Raw genomic sequence first — 17,462 nt, forward strand, 5'->3', positions numbered from 1 at the left:
GGAGAAGCATGACATGCTGGCTTGCCCATCGCCACATCCTGACGGCCTCCTGACACAGAGGGCGAGATCTGGTGCCCCCCTGCTTGTTGATGTAATACATTGCAACGTGATTGTCTGTCCGAATTTGGATAATCTGGGAGGACAGCCGATCCCTGAAGGCCTTCAGTGCGTTCCAGACCGCTCGGAGCTCCAGGAGATTGATCTGAAGACTGTGTTCCTGGAGGGACCACACCCCTTGGGTGTGGAGCCCATCGACATGAACTCCCCACCCCTGGAGAGATGCATCCGTCGTCAGCACTTTTTGCGGGCGTCCCAGGGTCAAATTGGTCCGAATTGTCCACCAGCGCAGTGAATTGCGACAACTGGCGGGCAGGCGGATGGCATCTTCTAGATTCCCTGTGGCGTGACACCACTGGGAAGCTAGGGTAAATTGAGCTGATCTCATATGTAGACGTGTCATGGGAGTCACATGAACTGTGGAGGCCACGTGGCCGAGAAACCTCAATATTTGCCGAGCTGTGATCTGTTGAGATGTTCGAGCCGAGGACACTAAGGCTACAAGATTGTCCGCCCTTGCCTGAGGGAGATAAGCTCGAGACGTCCTTGTGTTCAACAGAGCTCCTATGAATTCCAATTTCTGAACTGGAACTAGGTGGGACTTGGGATAATTTATTACAAACCCCAGCAGTTCGAGCAGTTGAATAGTAATTTGCATGGATCGTAGAACTCCTACCTCCGTGGTGTTCTTTACCAGCCAATCGTCGAGATAAGGGAACACATGCACTCCCAGTCTGCGTAGAGATGCTGCGACAACTGCCAAGCACTTTGTAAAGACCCTGGGCGCAGATGCTAGACCAAAGGGCAGCAGCAGTACTGAAAATGCTGAGTTCCCAGACGAAATTGAAAGTACTTCCTGTGAGCTGGAAGAACCGAGATGCGAGTATAGGCGTCCTTTAAGTCCAGAGAGCATAGCCAATCGTTTTCCTGACTCATGGGAAGAAGGGTGCCCAGGGAAAGCATCCTGAACTTTTCTCGGACTAGAAATTTCTTCAGAGCCCATAGGTGTAGAATGGGACCCCTCCCCCTGTTTTCTTTTGCACAAGGAAGTACCTGGAATAGAATCCCAGCCCTTTTTCCCCTGGTGGAACAGGCTCGACCGCATATTTCAGAAGGGCGGAGGGTTCCTCTGCAAGTACCTGCTTATGCTGGGAGCTGAAGGATTGAGCTCCTGGTGGGCAATTTGGAGGTTTTGATTCCAGATTGAGAGCGTATCCTAAATGGACTATCTGAAGAACCCACCTATCGGAGGTTAGAAGAGGCCACCTTTGGTGAAAAAATATCACCCCCCCCCCCCCGAACAGGCAGATCGTCCGGCACGGATACTGTTACCTCGGCTATGCTGCTCCGGAGCCAGTCAAAAACCCGTCCCTTGTTTTTGCTGGGGAGCTGGAGGGGCCTTCGGCGCACGCTGCTGACGAGAGCGAGCCTGCTGGGAGCCAGCCTGAACAGGCTGTCGAGAGGCAGGAGTGTACCTATGCCTCTTACAGGAATAGGGAGCACTCCTCCTCCCTCCAAAAAACCTCCTAAAGGAGGAAGTAGTGGAAGAAGGCGTCCGGCGGGAGAGAGAATCCATAGCATCATGATGCTTCTTGAGGGTATCGACCATATCCTCAACCTTATCTCCCCGGCAAGGAACATCCGCCATTCGCTGCTGGGTCTTCTGATCCAGGTCCGAGACACGCAGCCATGAGAGTCTGCGAATCATGATACCCTGTGCAGCTACTTGGGATGCGGCATCAAAAGTGTCATAAGCCCCCCTGGCCAGGAATTTGCGACACGCCTTCTGCTGCCTGACCACCTGGTGAAAAGGTTCAGCAAGTTCCGGAGGAAGAGCGTCAACTAAACTGGACAGTTGCTTAACTGAGTTCCGCAAGTGAATGCTGGTGTACAGCTGGTATGTTTGGATCTTGGCGGCGAGCATTCCAGCCTGATATGTACGCCTCCCAAAAGAATCCAAGGTCCTAGACTCTCTGCCCGGGGGCACAGAGGCATAGTCTCTAGTACTCTTGTCTCTCCTGAGAGCAGAGTCCACCACCATAGAATCGTGAGGCAGTTGGGCCTTCACCATCACAGGCTCACCATGGACTCTGTACTGGACTTCTTGTTGACAACTGAATTAGAGAGAGGGCAAGACCAATTCCGCAACATCACTTCCCTGAGTGTATTGTGCAGGGGGGGCCATTGCAACCTCTGCAGGCGGAGAAGGATAATCCAGGACCTCGAACATCTCAGCCATGGGCTCATTCACAGCCTCCATGGGAAATGGAATGTCCTTATACATTTCCCGCACAAAAGATGAAAAAGAAAGACTCTGAGGTGGAGACTGTCTAACTTCAATAGGCAGAGTAGGATCAAGAAGGAAGCCCCTGGGAGTCTTCTTCCGAAAAATACCTGGGGTCTTCCTCCTCTCCCCATGAGTGCTCCTCTTCGGTGTCGGACAAAAGCTCTCGAAGAGCAGCCCGAACCCGAGCCTGTCTCGACTTCGAGGATCGACATCCTCGCGGGGGATGTCGAGAAGTCGACTCTTGCCTCCTCCACCGACGTCGAGGGAGAGTCAACCCAGGTGGTAACCAGCTCCAGTGAAGGCAGGAACCTCCTCACAGGAGATGGGCCAGAATCTGTCTCAGCAGTAGGTACGGGAGGCACAAGTACCTCTGGTACCGAAGCAGACTGACGGAGCAGTCCTTCCAGAAGTTCTGGAAGAATGGTCCATAGATGCTCATCGAGAGCTGTCATCGGAAAAGGCTGTGGGGCCAGTGCAGGAGTCGGTGCCAGAATCTGAAGGGGCTCGAGAGCCGGTACCAGGCTGCCGGACGACCGACGCATCGGCACCTCCTGAATGGAGGGTGAGCGGTCCTCCCGGAGCCGCTTCTCGGGTGCCGACTCCTTCGGCTCCCCGGAGCTCTCGGTACCATGAGGAAATTGATGACGGTGCTTCTTCGCCTTCGCCAGTCATCGACACTCCTCGGTACCAACGAGGGTCGGTCCCAGGGGACCTGCATAGCAGTAGGCCTCGAGACAGGTGGAGACCTGCTCGATGCCTCGCTGCTCTCAGCTCGAAGTGGTCTTTCGGCAGCCATTACCTGGACTCTTGGTGCTGCTTCCCTCGACGTCGACGACCTCGGTACCGATGTTGATGCCGTCGTCGAAGGACTGGACCGATCTGGGAAAAGCCGCTCACGCTGAGCCTCTCGAGCTACCTGGGTTCTCTTTTTCATCAACTTGAACAGCTTACAAGCAGCCAGAAGATGATCAAGCCCAAGACACTGAAGGCACCACGCGTGGGGGTCGGTACTTGAGATGGTCTGGTTGCAGCGAGTACAGTGCTTGAAGTCGCTGGGAGTCCTCGATGTCATGGACGGAAAAATAGCGTCCGAGAAATTAAACGGCTTGATTGTGCCAATGGAAAAGGCATGGGAAAAAACGCGACTGAGCAGCCTGAGGGCGGCCGCAAACGGAAGAAAGGAAACTTCCAACCGGGCAGAAAACTAAAAAAAATAAAGGAACAAGTTTTTTCTATTTCTTTTTTTTATTTTGAAGGAGAAGAAAAAAGAGAAAAGAAGAAAAAGAAGAAAAGGGCACGTAAAATGCAAAAAATCACGGTCTCCTGAGTGAAAAACGAAAACGAAGGAGAGCGGTCCAAAAACAACTCTCCTCAATCCCAGAAAAAAAAAGAAACTAGTTCAGTCACGCTCGCGCATGCGCTCGGGCCCGCGCGGGCGAGCCTCTCAAAACTTCTGGTTTTTTCTAAAGAAAAGTTCCGGTCTCCTGGGCCGTCGCGGAGGACGACCCACATGTAAGAATATGGAGCCTGCTTGTCCTCGGAGAATAAGATTTATAAATTTTCCAAGAATAAAAATGGTGAAGCCCACGGAAATGATTAAAAGATATCTTCTAGAAATTTTAGAGGTACCCGAGTCAAACTTGCCTCCATGCAAACAGGTATACTATATTCCTCAAAAAAATAAATTTCTCAAGAAAATAAAGATTCTTTGGATCTGACAGCATTCCTAGAAACATCTGAAGTAGAACAAGTACAACCTGCAACACTAATAGCAACGGTTTCTTTAACACTGGACAAGCAATGGCTCTTTCGACTAGTCTTTAAAAATAGAGATAAACTATTACTGGGTTTGAGAATTAATATGTTTCCTGACATAGCAAAAGAAACTCAGAAGCGACGAAAACAACTTATCTTATTAAAACATGCGGGTCTCCAGTTAGGTGGTATCTTTCATTTAAGGTTCCCTTGGAAATGCATTATTCGATTTGATTAGATATGTGTTTTTCAACCCTTCACAATTGACAACTTTCATAACTTCTAAAAGAACTGGAGGTTCAAATAAATAGAATATCTTTGTCCCCTCTAGGTGCAGCATAACCTATGTAATTATTCTTATATTAATTTCCTGTTTCATATTTTTGAAAATCTTGGATCCATATTATTATTGTGGACTTGAGTGCTAAACAATAATTACTCACATCTTTGTATGATGATTTCCTATATAATTGTGTAATTGTATTAATACTTTCTTGATCAAGTGTATAGCCTTGAAAATGATGTTAAAACATTTGTTAAAAAAAAAAAAAAAGGTAAACATAAAATTCAGAAAATTCAAATGGCAGTGATTAACAGCGGGACTTGGGGGTGATTGTGTCTGACGACCTTAAAGCTTTCAAACAGGTAGAAAAGCGACGGCCAAAGCCAGAAGGATGCTTGCTTGTGTGCATGAAGAGAGGCATGACCAGCATGAGGGACCATCTCCGTCCCTCATTCTTGGAGACTTTAACATACACGCCGACAACCCATCTGACTCTTGCGCTTCTCAGTTCCTCACTCTGACATCCTCCTTCAACCTCCTGCTGGGCTCCACCACCCCTATTCACCAAACTGACCATTGTCTTGACCTCGTCCTCTTCTCTACCTGCTCACCCTCCAATTTCTGCGCCTCTGCTCTTCCTCTCTCAGATCATCGCCTGATCACCTTCACACTTCATCACCCCCCCCTCAGTCCCGCCCAACACTAACCACTACTTTCAGGAATCTCCAGGCTGTTGACCCTCCCACCTTATCCTCTAGTATCTCTAATCTCCTCCCGTCCATCATGTCCTCCGAGTCTGTCAACAAGGCTGTCTCTACTTACAATGCAACTCTTTCCTCTGCTCTGGACACCCTTGCACCATCCATCTCCCGTCCCACAAGGCGTACTAAACCCCAGCCCTGGCTGACCCCTTGCATCCGTTATCTTCACTCCTGCGCCCGATCTGCTGAACGCCTCTGGAGGAAATCTCGCACCCATAGCGACTTCATTCATTACAAATTCATGCTATCCTCCTTCCAGTCCTCCCTATTCCTTGCCAAACAGGACTATTGCACCCAAGTGACTAAATCTCTCGGCTCCAACCCTCGTCATCTCTTCGCCATCCTTAACTCCCTCCTCAAAGTGCCCTCCGCTCCCACCCCCCCTCACTCTCTCCTCAATCACTGGTTGACTACTTCCGTGACAAGGTGCAGAAGATCAACCTTGAATTCACTACCAAGCCACCTCTTCCTCTTCACCCTTTAACCCACTCCCTCAACCAACCAACCCAGGCCGCCTCCTCTTTTCCTGATATCACCGAGGAGGAAACTGCCCACCTTCTTTCCTCCTCAAAATGCACCACCTGTCCCTCTGATCCCATCCCCACTAACGTACTAAACACCATCTCTCCTACTGTCACCCCCCCCCCCATCTGTCATATCCTCAACCTCTCTCTCCACTGCAACTGTCCCCGACTCCTTCAAGCATGCTGTAGTCACACCACTCCTCAAAAAACCATCACTTGACCCTACCTGCCCTTCCAACTACTGCCCCATCTCCCTCCTACCCTTCCCTCTCCAAGATACTTGAACGCGCCATTCACAGCCGCTCCTCTCATGCCATCTTCGATCCACTTCAATCCGATTTTCGCCCTCTACACTCGACAGAAACGGCACTCAAAGTCTGTAATGATCTGTTCCTTGCCAAATCCAAAGGTCACTACTCCATCCTCATCCTCCTCGACCTATCCGCTGCTTTTGACACTGTCAATCATAATTTACTTCTTGCTACACTATCCTCATTTGGGTTCCAGGGCTCTGTCCTCTCCTGGTTCTCCTCTTATCTCTCCCACCGTACCTTCAGAGTACATTCTCATGGATCTTCCTCCACCCCCATCCCGCTCTCTGTTGGAGTTCCTCAGGGATCTGTCCTTGGACCCCTTCTTTTTTTCAATCTACATCTCTTCCCTGGGCTCGCTGATCTCATCTCATGGTTTCCAATATCATCTTTATGCTGACGACATCCAGCTTTATCTCTCCACACCAGACATCACTGCTGAAACCCAGGCCAAAATATCGGCCTGCTTATCCGACATTGCTGCCTGGATGTCCAACCGCCACCTGAAACTGAACATGGCCAAGACCGAGCTCATTGTCTTTCCACCCAAACCCACTTCTCCTCTCCCTCCACTCTCTATTTCAGTCGATAACACCCTCATCCTCCCTGTCTCATCTGCCAGCAACCTTGGAGTCATCTTCGACTCCTCCCTCTCCTTCTCTGCCCATATCCAGCAGACAGTCAAGACCTGTTGCTTCTTTATAACATCAGCAAAATTCGCCCTTTCCTCTCTGAGCACACCACCCGAACTCTCATCCACTCTCTCATTACCTCTCGCCTTGACTATTGCAACCTACTCCTCACTGGCCTCCCACTTAACCATCTATCTCCCCTTCAATCCGTTCAGAACTCTGCTGCGCGTCTTATCTTCCGCCTAGACCGATATGCTCATATCACCCCTCTCCTCAAGTCACTTCACTGGCTTCTGATCAGGTACCGCATACAGTTCAAGCTTCTCCTACTAACCTACAAATGCACTCAATCTGCAGCCCCTCACTACCTCTCTACCCTCATCTCCCCTTAGGCTCCTACCCATAACCTCCGCTCACAGGACAAATCCCTCCTCTCAGTACCCTTCTCCACCACAGCCAACTCCAGACTCCGTCCTTTCTGCCTCACCCTATGCGTGGAATAAACTCCCTGAGCCCATACGCCAAGCCCCCTCCCTACCCATCTTCAAATCCTTGCTCAAAGCCCACCTCTTCAATGTCGCTTTCGGCACCTAACCATTGTACCTCTATTCAGGAAATCTAGACTGCCTCAATCTTGATTGACTGCACTTTTTGTCCTTTAGATTGTAAGCTCCTTTGAGCAGGGACTGTCCTTCTTTGTTAATTATGCAGCGCTGCGCAACCCTGGTAGCGCTTTAGAAATGATAAATAGTACTAGTAGTAGGAAAAAGGAGGTGATAGTGCCGTTGTTTAAGTCTCTGGTGAGGCCTCATTTGGAGTACTGCGTGCAGTTCTGGAGACCGCACCTATGGAAAGATATAAACCGGATGGAGTTGGTCCAGAGGGTGGCTACGAAATTAGTAAGCGGTCTTGAATGCAAAAATTATAGGGACAGGCTTATGAACCTCAACATGTATACGCTGGAAGAGAGGAGGGAGAGAGGAGATATGATAGAAACGTTTAAATATCTCAAGGGCATTTATGTACAGGAAGAGAGCCTTTTTCAAATGAAGGAGAGCTCTGGAATGAGGGGGCATACGACAAAGATAAGAGGGAATAGGCTTAGGAGTAACCTAAGGAAGTATTATTTTCAGTGCATTTTTTCCTAGTGAAGAAAGGTGCCAGTACTCAAATGCCAGGCCACCCTTCTGGGATGGGGTGATCACTGAGGGGGGACCCACCCTACAATAGCCAGGCCCCCTGCAACCAGTCACAGAATCTATGACAAGGCAGAATTGGTGTGTAGAGCCTGAGATCTTTCATTAAAACTTGGGATCCATGGGTCAAATTTAGCAGACAATGGAAAAGGTGCCGGTACTCAGTACCTCCAAGTTCTCCCTCAAAAAAGCCCTGATTATTTCACAGAAAGGGTGGTGGAGGCGTGGAGTGGCCTCCTGGTGGAAGTGGTGGAGTCGAGGACTGTTCCAGAATTTAAAAAGGCATAGGATAAGCATGTGGGATCGCTTAGGAACAGGAAGAATTAGGGGTTACAAAGGATGGGCAGACTGGATGGGTCATATGGCCTTTATCTGCCATCATGTTTTTATGTTTCTAATGCCTTCAGCAATTCTTCATAACATTCTTCACAACTAAAACAATTATTGAGGCAAATAATACAAAGAAGACTTATTTGTAGCTGATGATGTAGCAATAAGTTGCAGATAATGTTGCAATCAGATGCAAACAGATCATCTCACGTAGAGCAGTGCTGGCATGCCAGATCAAACAAGTGTCCAAAATCAAAAATAAACTCCATAAAACCAATAGTTTCACCAGTAGAGTTCTTCAGGAGGATGAATCCAAAAACATCAAATCAGTAAACAGAAAAAAACAAAAAAAATTGTTGCAACAAAACTATTTTCAATGAAGAGCTTCCAAAACTATACTCTTAATAGATACAAAAATCTTCAAAAAATGTCATTTTCAAAACAGTCCTTTAACTACTCACAGATCAAGACCATCAGTGGATCTCAGAAGAGTGAAACTTACAAGCAATGCTTGTAAAGTCATTTGAATACATCATCAAAACTTGGCGTCATGATTCAAAAGTTTTGGATTGGGTACTGACGGAGTCAACCACCCTATGGTCATTCAACCTCTTTTTTTTTTTTTAAACCACTAGGATTAATCGTGTTCCACAAAAAAAAAAAATATCAATTTTTGCTCTTGATATAATAGCTTACGAGAAACATCTCCTCCCTTAGGCTTGTGAATCTGGCATTTTAAACCTCAAGTCTGTTAGTAGCAAAGCGCCAATGTTCTACCAGTGGGGCTTCAATTTTACCAGTGCGAATACAGCTTAAATACAGCCACACGATATTTAATAGCACATCTGGTTTTCCCAATATACATCTTTTGACATGGGTAAATCACACAGTACACCACTTGCACAGAATTACAATTAGTGACATTGTTCAGAAAAAATGCTTATTAGCATTAGGTATAGTAACAAACGTTACAGTCCTAGAATAAGTGCAATACAAGCACTGACCACAAGGGGAATGACCCTGGGGTTCATCATCATTAGCAGTAATCATAGAAGAGTTAGCAAAAAATTCTCCTAAATTTCTCTTTGCATTTAAAGGCAATCTTAGGGAGAGACTGAATTGAGTATGTGCACCCAAAACATTCCAGTGCTTATAGATAACTTTGCATATATGAAGAGTAAGGCAGAACACAAACTGGGGAGGTAGATGCTTCACGTTGTCAAGGGCTGAAACCATTCACGGTAGCTCTTTTAAAAGCTTTCTTAAGCTCTCAGGATAACCTTTCTCCCAAAAGCCAGACAACATTTACTTAGCTTGCAATTTAAAATCTATATCTGAAGAGCATAGCCTCTTTAGCCGCAAAAACTGGCTAAATGGAGTACTATTATGCAAGGCTCTTGGACAGTGACTCTGGTAATGAAGCAGCATGTTCTTATCAGTGTCTGTTTTTATAAATAGATATCTGAAACATCCCAGCCACATAAAAAATATCAATAACAAGAAAATGAATATGATGATCAGAACTTCTAGATGACATAAATCTAAGATTGTGATCACACCGATTTAAATATTCAATGAATTGATTGTCGAACTTGATCTCCACACCACATAAAAAAGATATCGTCAATAAAGCGCCAAAGTAAAACTTCAGAAAAATATTTTTTCACGGAGAGAGTGGTGGATACTTGGAATGCCCTCCTGCGGGAGGTGGTGAGATGAAAACGGTAACGGAATTCAAACATGAGTGGGATAAACATAAATGAATCCTGTTCAGAAGGAATGAATCCTCAGAAGCTTAGCGGAGATTGGGTGGCAGAGCTGGTGGGGGGAGGCAGGGCTGGTGGTTGGGAGGCGGGGCTAGTACTGGGCAAGACTTCTACGGTCTGTGCCCTGAAAATGGCAGATACAAATCAAGGTAAGGTATACACAAAAAGTAGCGCATATGAGTTTATCTTGTTGGGCAGACTAGATGGACCGTGCAGGTCTTTTTCTGCCGTCATCTACTATGTATATGTTACATTCCAAAAATGCTTTCACAAAATAGTGAGCCTTCAAGTACCTCTTAAACCGATAAAAGATTTACACCTGATCTCAGAGTACCTTGAACTTTATTCCACAATAAAGGTCCAGCTATTGAAAAGGCACGGGCACAAGTCTCATGCTGTGGCAGATGGCACACCCAATTGCTTCATCACTTCCAAATGCAGCAATTGAGTTGGCTGATAAAGTATTCAACACTTTCAAAAACTACACTGGAATATGTGCATAAATTGGATACCATAAATCATAAAACATACTCTATACATCACTGGCAACCAATGAAGTGACAAAGATAGGAGTGAATCTAAAAAAAAAAAAAGCCCTACATTTCTAAGATAAAACGTGAATCTTATAGTGAAATGTTGATAGCTAAGAACTGCGAATAAAGCAAAGATACTTACCTGTAGAAGGTATTCTCCGAGCACAGCAGGCTTTTTATTCTCACGAGTAGAATCTGTTCCTGAGTCGCCTGGCAATATTACCATAGAAAAAAATAGACCGTTCAGAAGGGTGAACTGCACTCCAACGCGCGTGCTCAAGTGTCTTCCCGCCCGTCGTCTGGAGCTGGATTTGACACCCCAAACAGATTCTGCAATACCAACTGCCCAAACCAACTATCGCGTCGGGTATCCTGCACAAGGCAGTAGTGAGATGTGAATGTGTAGACTGAAAACCACATCGAAACCTTGCAAATCTCTTCAATGGAAGCTGAATTCAAGTAGCCCACTGACGCAACCATGGCCCTGACATTATGAGACATGACATGACCCTCCAAAGACAGCCCAGCATGGGCATAAGTGAAAGAAATGCAATCAGCTAGCCAATTGGATATGGTGCGTTTCCCCGATGGCGACCCCCATCCTGTTGGGATCAAAAGAAAAAGCTGGGCAGATTGTCTGAAGGACTTGGTCCGCTTCATGTAAAATGCCAAAGCTCTCTTGCAGTCCAAAGTGTGCAAGCTGCGTTCGCCAGGATGGGCATGAGGTCGGAGAAAGAATGTTGGCAAGACAATTGACTGGTTCAGATGGAACTCCGACACCACCTTCGGAAGGAACTTGGGGTGCGTGCGGAGGAATACTCTCTTGTGATGAAACTTAGTATAGTATAAGGTGCATCCACTACTAAGGCCTGAAGCTCACTGACCCTACGAGCTAAAGTAACAACCACCAAGAAAATGACCTTCCAGGTCAAGTACTTCAGATGGCAGGAATTCAGTGGCTCAAAAGGAGCTTTCATCAGCTGGATGAGAATGACATTGGAATCCCATGACAATGGTGGAGGTTTGACAGGGGCCTTTGACAAGAGCAAACCTCTCATGAAGCGAACTAGAGGTTGTCCAGAGATGGGCTTACCTTCCACAAGTTGAAGCACTAATTGCACTAAAGTGAACCCTTACGGAGTTGGCCTTGAGACCAGACTCTGGTAAGTGTACAGGGTATTCAAGCAGGGTCTGTGTAGGACAAGAAAGGGGATCTATGGCCTTGCTCTCACACCAGATGGCAAACCTCCTCCATTTAAAAGAATAACACCTCTTAGTGGAATCTTTCCTGGAAGCCAGCAACACCCATGAGTCACCAACCGAAAGACCCAAGAAGCAAGTTCTATGGTTCCAACATACAGGCCGTGAAAGCCAGAGACTGGAGGTTGGGATGTAGATGTGACCCCTAGTTCTGTGTTATGAGAGTCAGAAAACACTCCAAACTCCACAGTTCTTTGGAGTACAATTCCAGAAGAAGAGGGAACTATATCTGTCGTGGCCAGTAGGGTGCAATCAGAATCATGGTCCCGGGGTCTTGCTTGAGTTTCAACAAAGTCTTTCCCACCAGAGGTATCAGAGGGTACGCATACAGGCGGCCTGTCCCCCAACGTAGAAGGAAGGCATCCAACACTAGTCTTTCGTTGGCCAGAAGCCTGGAACAGAACTTAGGACCCATGTGGTTAATCTGAGTGGCAAAAAGATCCACAGAAATGGTGCCCAAGAGACCACCCATGCGGTTGCATTATCCTGCTCAGCCTGTCGGCCAGGTCGTTGTTTACGCCTGCCAGATAAGTGGCTTGGAGAAACATGCCGTGACGGCGTGCCCAATGCCACATCTGGACGGCTTCCAGACACAGAGGGCAAGATCTGGTGCCCCCTCCTCCCCTGCTTGTTGGTGTAATACATTGCAACCTGATTGTTTGAATTAGAATAATTTGATGGGACAATCTCTGAAAGCCTTTAGAGCGTTCCTGATCGCTCGAAGCTCCAGGAGATTGATCTGAAGATTTGTTTCCTGGAGGGACCAAGCTCCTCGAGTGCTGCCCATCCCAGGAGACATGCATCCATTGTCAGCACCTTTTGCGGCTGAGGAATTTAGAATGGAAGTGCCTAGGTCAAATTGGACCTAATTGTCCACCAATGAAAAAAAGCAAACAAGCTCTGGTGACATTTGGATATGCTCTAGTTTCACCGTGTATCGGTACCACTGAGAAGCCAGGGTCCATTGAGCAGATCTCATGTGCAGGCATGCCATGGGTGTAGCATACAATGTGGAAGCCATGTGGCCCAACAATCTCAACTTCTGCAGAGCTGTGACCTGCTGCGATGTCCGAACCTTGGATGCTAGGGAAAGAAGATTGTCTGCACGCGTCTCCGGAAGGTAGGCTTCTATGAACTCCAATTGTTGAACAGGCTGGAGATGGGCCTTGGGGTAGTTGATAATGAAACTTAGTAGTTCCAGCACCCGAATAATCATCTGCATGAACTTCAGAGCACCATCCTTCGAGGTGCTCTTCACCAGCCAATCGTCTAGATAAGGGAACACATGAAATCCCAGTCTACGTAGCAACGCTGAGACTACCGCTAGACACTTGGAAAAGACCATGGGAACTGACACAAGGCCAAAAGGCAACACATAGTACTGAAAATGATGTGGTCCCAGCCAAAATTGAAGATACTTCCGGTAGGCTGGAAGTATTGGGATGTGCGTATATGCATCCTTCAAGTCCAGAGAGCATAGCCAATTGTTTTCCTGAATCACGGGAAGAAGGGAGCCTAGGGAAGCTATCCTGAACTTTTCGCAAACTAAGAATTTGTTCAGGGCCCTTAGGTCCAAGATGGGACGTATCTAGAGGGGGAGCGGTCCTGTTGACGTTGACACTTTTCGGGTGCCGAATCCCTCAGCACCCCGGGGATTTGGCACCCCAGAGCTCCCAGCACCATGCATTGAAGGAGATCAGTGTTGGTGCTTCTTGGCCTTTGCCTGATGCATGTCACCTATCCTCCTTGCTGCCAACAAGGACATTGTCGAATCCTCTCATCGCCTCTGGGTTGGGCCCGACAATGGCTGGCCCCGGGGGGGGGGGCTGAACAGCAGGAGGCCTCAAGACAGGTGGAGAACCACTCAATACTGCTTCGAGGCCAGTGTCACGGGACCTTGAAGCAGCCATCCTTACACCTGGGCTCCTGATACAGGTGTGATGCTAGATCTGACGACCTCAATGCAGACATTGAGGGACCAGGCAGCAAAAATCTTGGCGCGTTAAGCCTCTCGAGAAATCTGAGTCCGCTTTTTCATACAAAGCCAGAGGACACAGTTGGCTGGGCTATGGTTGGGCCCCAGGCACTGAAGACACCAAGAATGGGTGTCCTTCCCCAGGATGGTCCAGTTGCACCGAGTACAATGCTTGAAGCCACTGGGAGTCTTCGTGGACATAGAATGAAAAACCACAGCGGCTAAATCAAAAGATTGATGGTGCCTGAAAAAAAAGGGGAAAAAGGCACAAGAAAAACAGCCCAACCGGGCAGGACTAAAAGCGGTCCACATCAAAAACAAAGGAAACAAACATAGGCTAAAAGGAAAGGGAAATTTTTTTCTTTGGTACACAACAAAAGAGCGGGTTAAGCGAGAAAATCGCCGAAGGCAGTACAAAAAAAAAAAAAAAAAATGCTCTAACCAGACAAGTGAGGAGCTACTATAGAAAGCAGCTGCTCCTCATGTGGAAAAAGCGAAACTGAGCTAGTGCGTTCGCACTGCGGGCAGGAAGGCACTGGCGCAAGAGTACTGGAGCGCTGCACATGCTCCCAAAAGCTCTTGTTTTTTTTCTATGGCATATTGCTGAACCGGGTGATGCGAGGACAGCATCTACCCACTTGTGAGAATTGTAAACCTACTTGTCCTCGGAGAATCCTTCATTGACCCAGGTACCAAAAATCAAATCCTAGTGGGCTCACAACTACCTGTATAATATGCAAATTGATTTAGTTGTACCACACAAAAGCAGCATATCAAACATATGACCCTTACCCTTAAATAGCATATGTAAATCTCCCCCACGGTCAAAAGTGGACTTAGGAAAAATCACTATATTGTATAATAATTCAGTCTTAATTCTTAGGTCTCCGAAACATGTAGTTTCCTTGGGTTCATTATAGGTACTTGTTTAATTTTACGCTTCTACTACGGAAAAAGATAGACAGAAGCCTCGTGTTAAAAAAAAAAAGCGTGCAGTACCCCAACACCAAGGTGTTAAGAGGTCTGTAGAAACTTTGTGGGTTAGTGCTGTGGTAGCATTTAAAAAAACCAAAACAACAAAAATCCCTTCCAATAAGTACACCCACCAATGCAAAAATGCCATGCAAATCATGCATTTCACACTGACCTTGCCTCCCAAAGGTGGTGGGCGGGAAATAGGGGAACGGCAGAGTGTCCCACTGATGGCAGAACGAATTGTGCTGTTGGAAGTGCCACTTGAAATTGAGGTAGTATTAAGCTGAAGGGAAAAAGCAGGGAACATTAATATGACCTCTGGGAGGCAAGGGGTTAAAATATGCATGCAAAGAATTTCCCTTCATCACTAATTACCTAAGATCACCATGGTAGGTAAAAGAATGTATCCATTACCAAAGACAATTACGCAGATTAAATGGACCAAGTGCTCTTTATCTGTCATTTTCTGTGTCAATGTTTTTACAGCATTATCTAAATTCTAAGTCTAGATATCAGATACCTTTCAAATTTAGCATTTACTGGATATTTACCTTACGTATTTTGCTAGGGGTAGTTGGTCCTAGGATTCTTCGTTTGCCTGGTGTTTTTGGAACACTGCCAAATAACATCTCTTCCTCTGTCTGACGAGTCTTCTTCATTTGCTGTATATTTTAAAATGCCATGTTTATGTAAATATACTGTACATATCCACTCTGTAAATAGATTTTGTACTTTGAAACAAGTTATACTGACATACTGAGCCACATTGAGCCTGCAAATAGGTGGGAAAATGTGGGATACAAATGCAACAAATAAATATCAACTTGATATTAAAAAAAAACATTTATGTGAAAGTAAATATTGATTTGACAATTTGATACAGTTGAAGAGTTTACTGAGATGGTTTTAGACATTTAAAAAGAAATGTCACTTTAGAGAATGTCTTTGATAGCCTCAAAACAGTTTCGACTACATCAAGGTACAGTACCAGCTGCTGTCACTACAGAACAATTCCACCTAAGAAATCCCGTGCCTCGTTCTTTTGTACTGCAGGATTGACAAATCACAGGTACTAGGGGTCACCATGGCAACTAGACAATTTCTTCAGGTAACCAGGATTTTCATTACCCTTTAAAGAAGGTATTCTTTTGCTGTTGCAATTGCTGCAAGAGCAAGAGTTTCTAAATCCCTGCACCACATAGTTATGTGAGTGAGCTGCACGGTACAGGAACTTCACACTGGTCTTTGGTTGTCAAATTTCGCAAGATCAGCACAAGAGCTCCTGCACTGTGTAGCTCACACGCACGTGGAGCTGCGCAGTGCAGGGAGTCAAACTCCTGCTCCAGAAGCAACGGCCACAAATTGGAGGAGGAAGGTCATGCTCCAGCAATGGCCAAACATCCAGCTGGAGAAAGGAAATGCTGAATGGCTTCAGGGGTTGTAGGGGAAAGTGGGCTGACAAGCTGAGCAGCTGGGGGACTACTGAGAGAATGGTGGGGTAGAATACTAGTGGCTTGCAGGTGTGCATTAAGGGTTTGATTTACTAAGCTCTCTTTTCCCTTGCACATGTACATAAGTACATAAGTACATAAGTACATAAGTAGTGCCATACTGGGAAAGACCAAAGGTCCATCTAGCCCAGCATCCTGTCACCGACAGTGGCCAATCCAGGTCAAGGGCACCTGGCACGCTCCCTAAACGTAAAAACATTCCAGACAAGTTATACCTAAAAATGCGGAATTTTTCTAAGTCCATTTAATAGCGGTCTATGGACTTGTCCTTTAGGAATCTATCTAACCCCTTTTTAAACTCCGTCAAGCTAACCGCCCGTACCACGTTCTCCGGCAACGAATTCCAGAGTCTAATTACACGTTGGGTGAAGAAAAATTTTCTCCGATTCGTTTTAAATTTACCACACTGTAGCTTCAACTCATGCCCTCTAGTCCTAGTATTTTTGGATAGCGTGAACAGTCGCTTCACATCCACCCGATCCATTCCACTCATTATTTTATACACTTCTATCATATCTCCCCTCAGCCGTCTCTTCTCCAAGCTGAAAAGCCCTAGCCTTCTCAGCCTCTCTTCATAGGAAAGTCGTCCCATCCCCACTATCATTTTCGTCGCCCTTCGCTGTACCTTTTCCAATTCTACTATATCTTTTTTGAGATACGGAGACCAGTATTGAACACAATACTCCAGGTGCGGTCGCACCATGGAGCGATACAACGGCATTATAACATCCGCACACCTGGACTCCATACCCTTCCTAATAACACCCAACATTCTATTCGCTTTCCTAGCCGCAGCAGCACACTGAGCAGAAGGTTTCAGCGTATCATCGACGACGACACCCAGATCCCTTTCTTGATCCGTAACTCCTAACGTGGAACCTTGCAAGACGTAGCTATAATTCGGGTTCCTCTTACCCACATGCATCACTTTGCACTTGTCAACATTGAACTTCATCTGCCACTTGCACGCCCATTCTCCCAGTCTCGCAAGGTCCTCCTGTAATCGTTCACATTCCTCCTGCGACTTGACGACCCTGAATAATTTTGTGTCATCGGCGAATTTAATTACCTCACTAGTTATTCCCATCTCTAGGTCATTTATAAATACATTAAAAAGCAACGGACCCAGCACAGACCCCTGCGGGACCCCACTAACTACCCTCCTCCACTGAGAATACTGGCCACGCAATCCTACTCTCTGCTTCCTATCTTTCAACCAGTTCTTAATCCATAATAGTACCCTACCTCCGATTCCATGACTCTGCAATTTCTTCAGGAGTCTTTCGTGCGGCACTTTGTCAAACGC

General features: G+C 46.5%; 1 protein-coding gene across 3 annotated transcripts in view; it reads right to left on the reverse strand.

Moving 5' to 3' along the window:
- Positions 1–17,462, reverse strand: part of PRC1 (protein regulator of cytokinesis 1) — a 173,790-nt gene that overhangs the window by 72,329 nt on the left and 83,999 nt on the right. For 2 of the 3 annotated variants that reach the window (XM_030189665.1, XM_030189663.1), the window contains exons 11-12: positions 15,197–15,307; positions 14,818–14,928 (exon numbers count right to left, since the gene is read on the reverse strand). In XM_030189665.1, the coding sequence (XP_030045525.1) occupies positions 14,818–14,928; positions 15,197–15,307 (222 nt within the window). The remainder of the gene's footprint in view (positions 1–14,817; positions 14,929–15,196; positions 15,308–17,462) is intronic. The other variant, XM_030189664.1, reaches the window with a different exon arrangement.

This window comes from Microcaecilia unicolor, chromosome 1, assembly GCF_901765095.1.
Source record: "Microcaecilia unicolor chromosome 1, aMicUni1.1, whole genome shotgun sequence".
Classification (NCBI taxonomy): domain Eukaryota; kingdom Metazoa; phylum Chordata; class Amphibia; order Gymnophiona; family Siphonopidae; genus Microcaecilia; species Microcaecilia unicolor.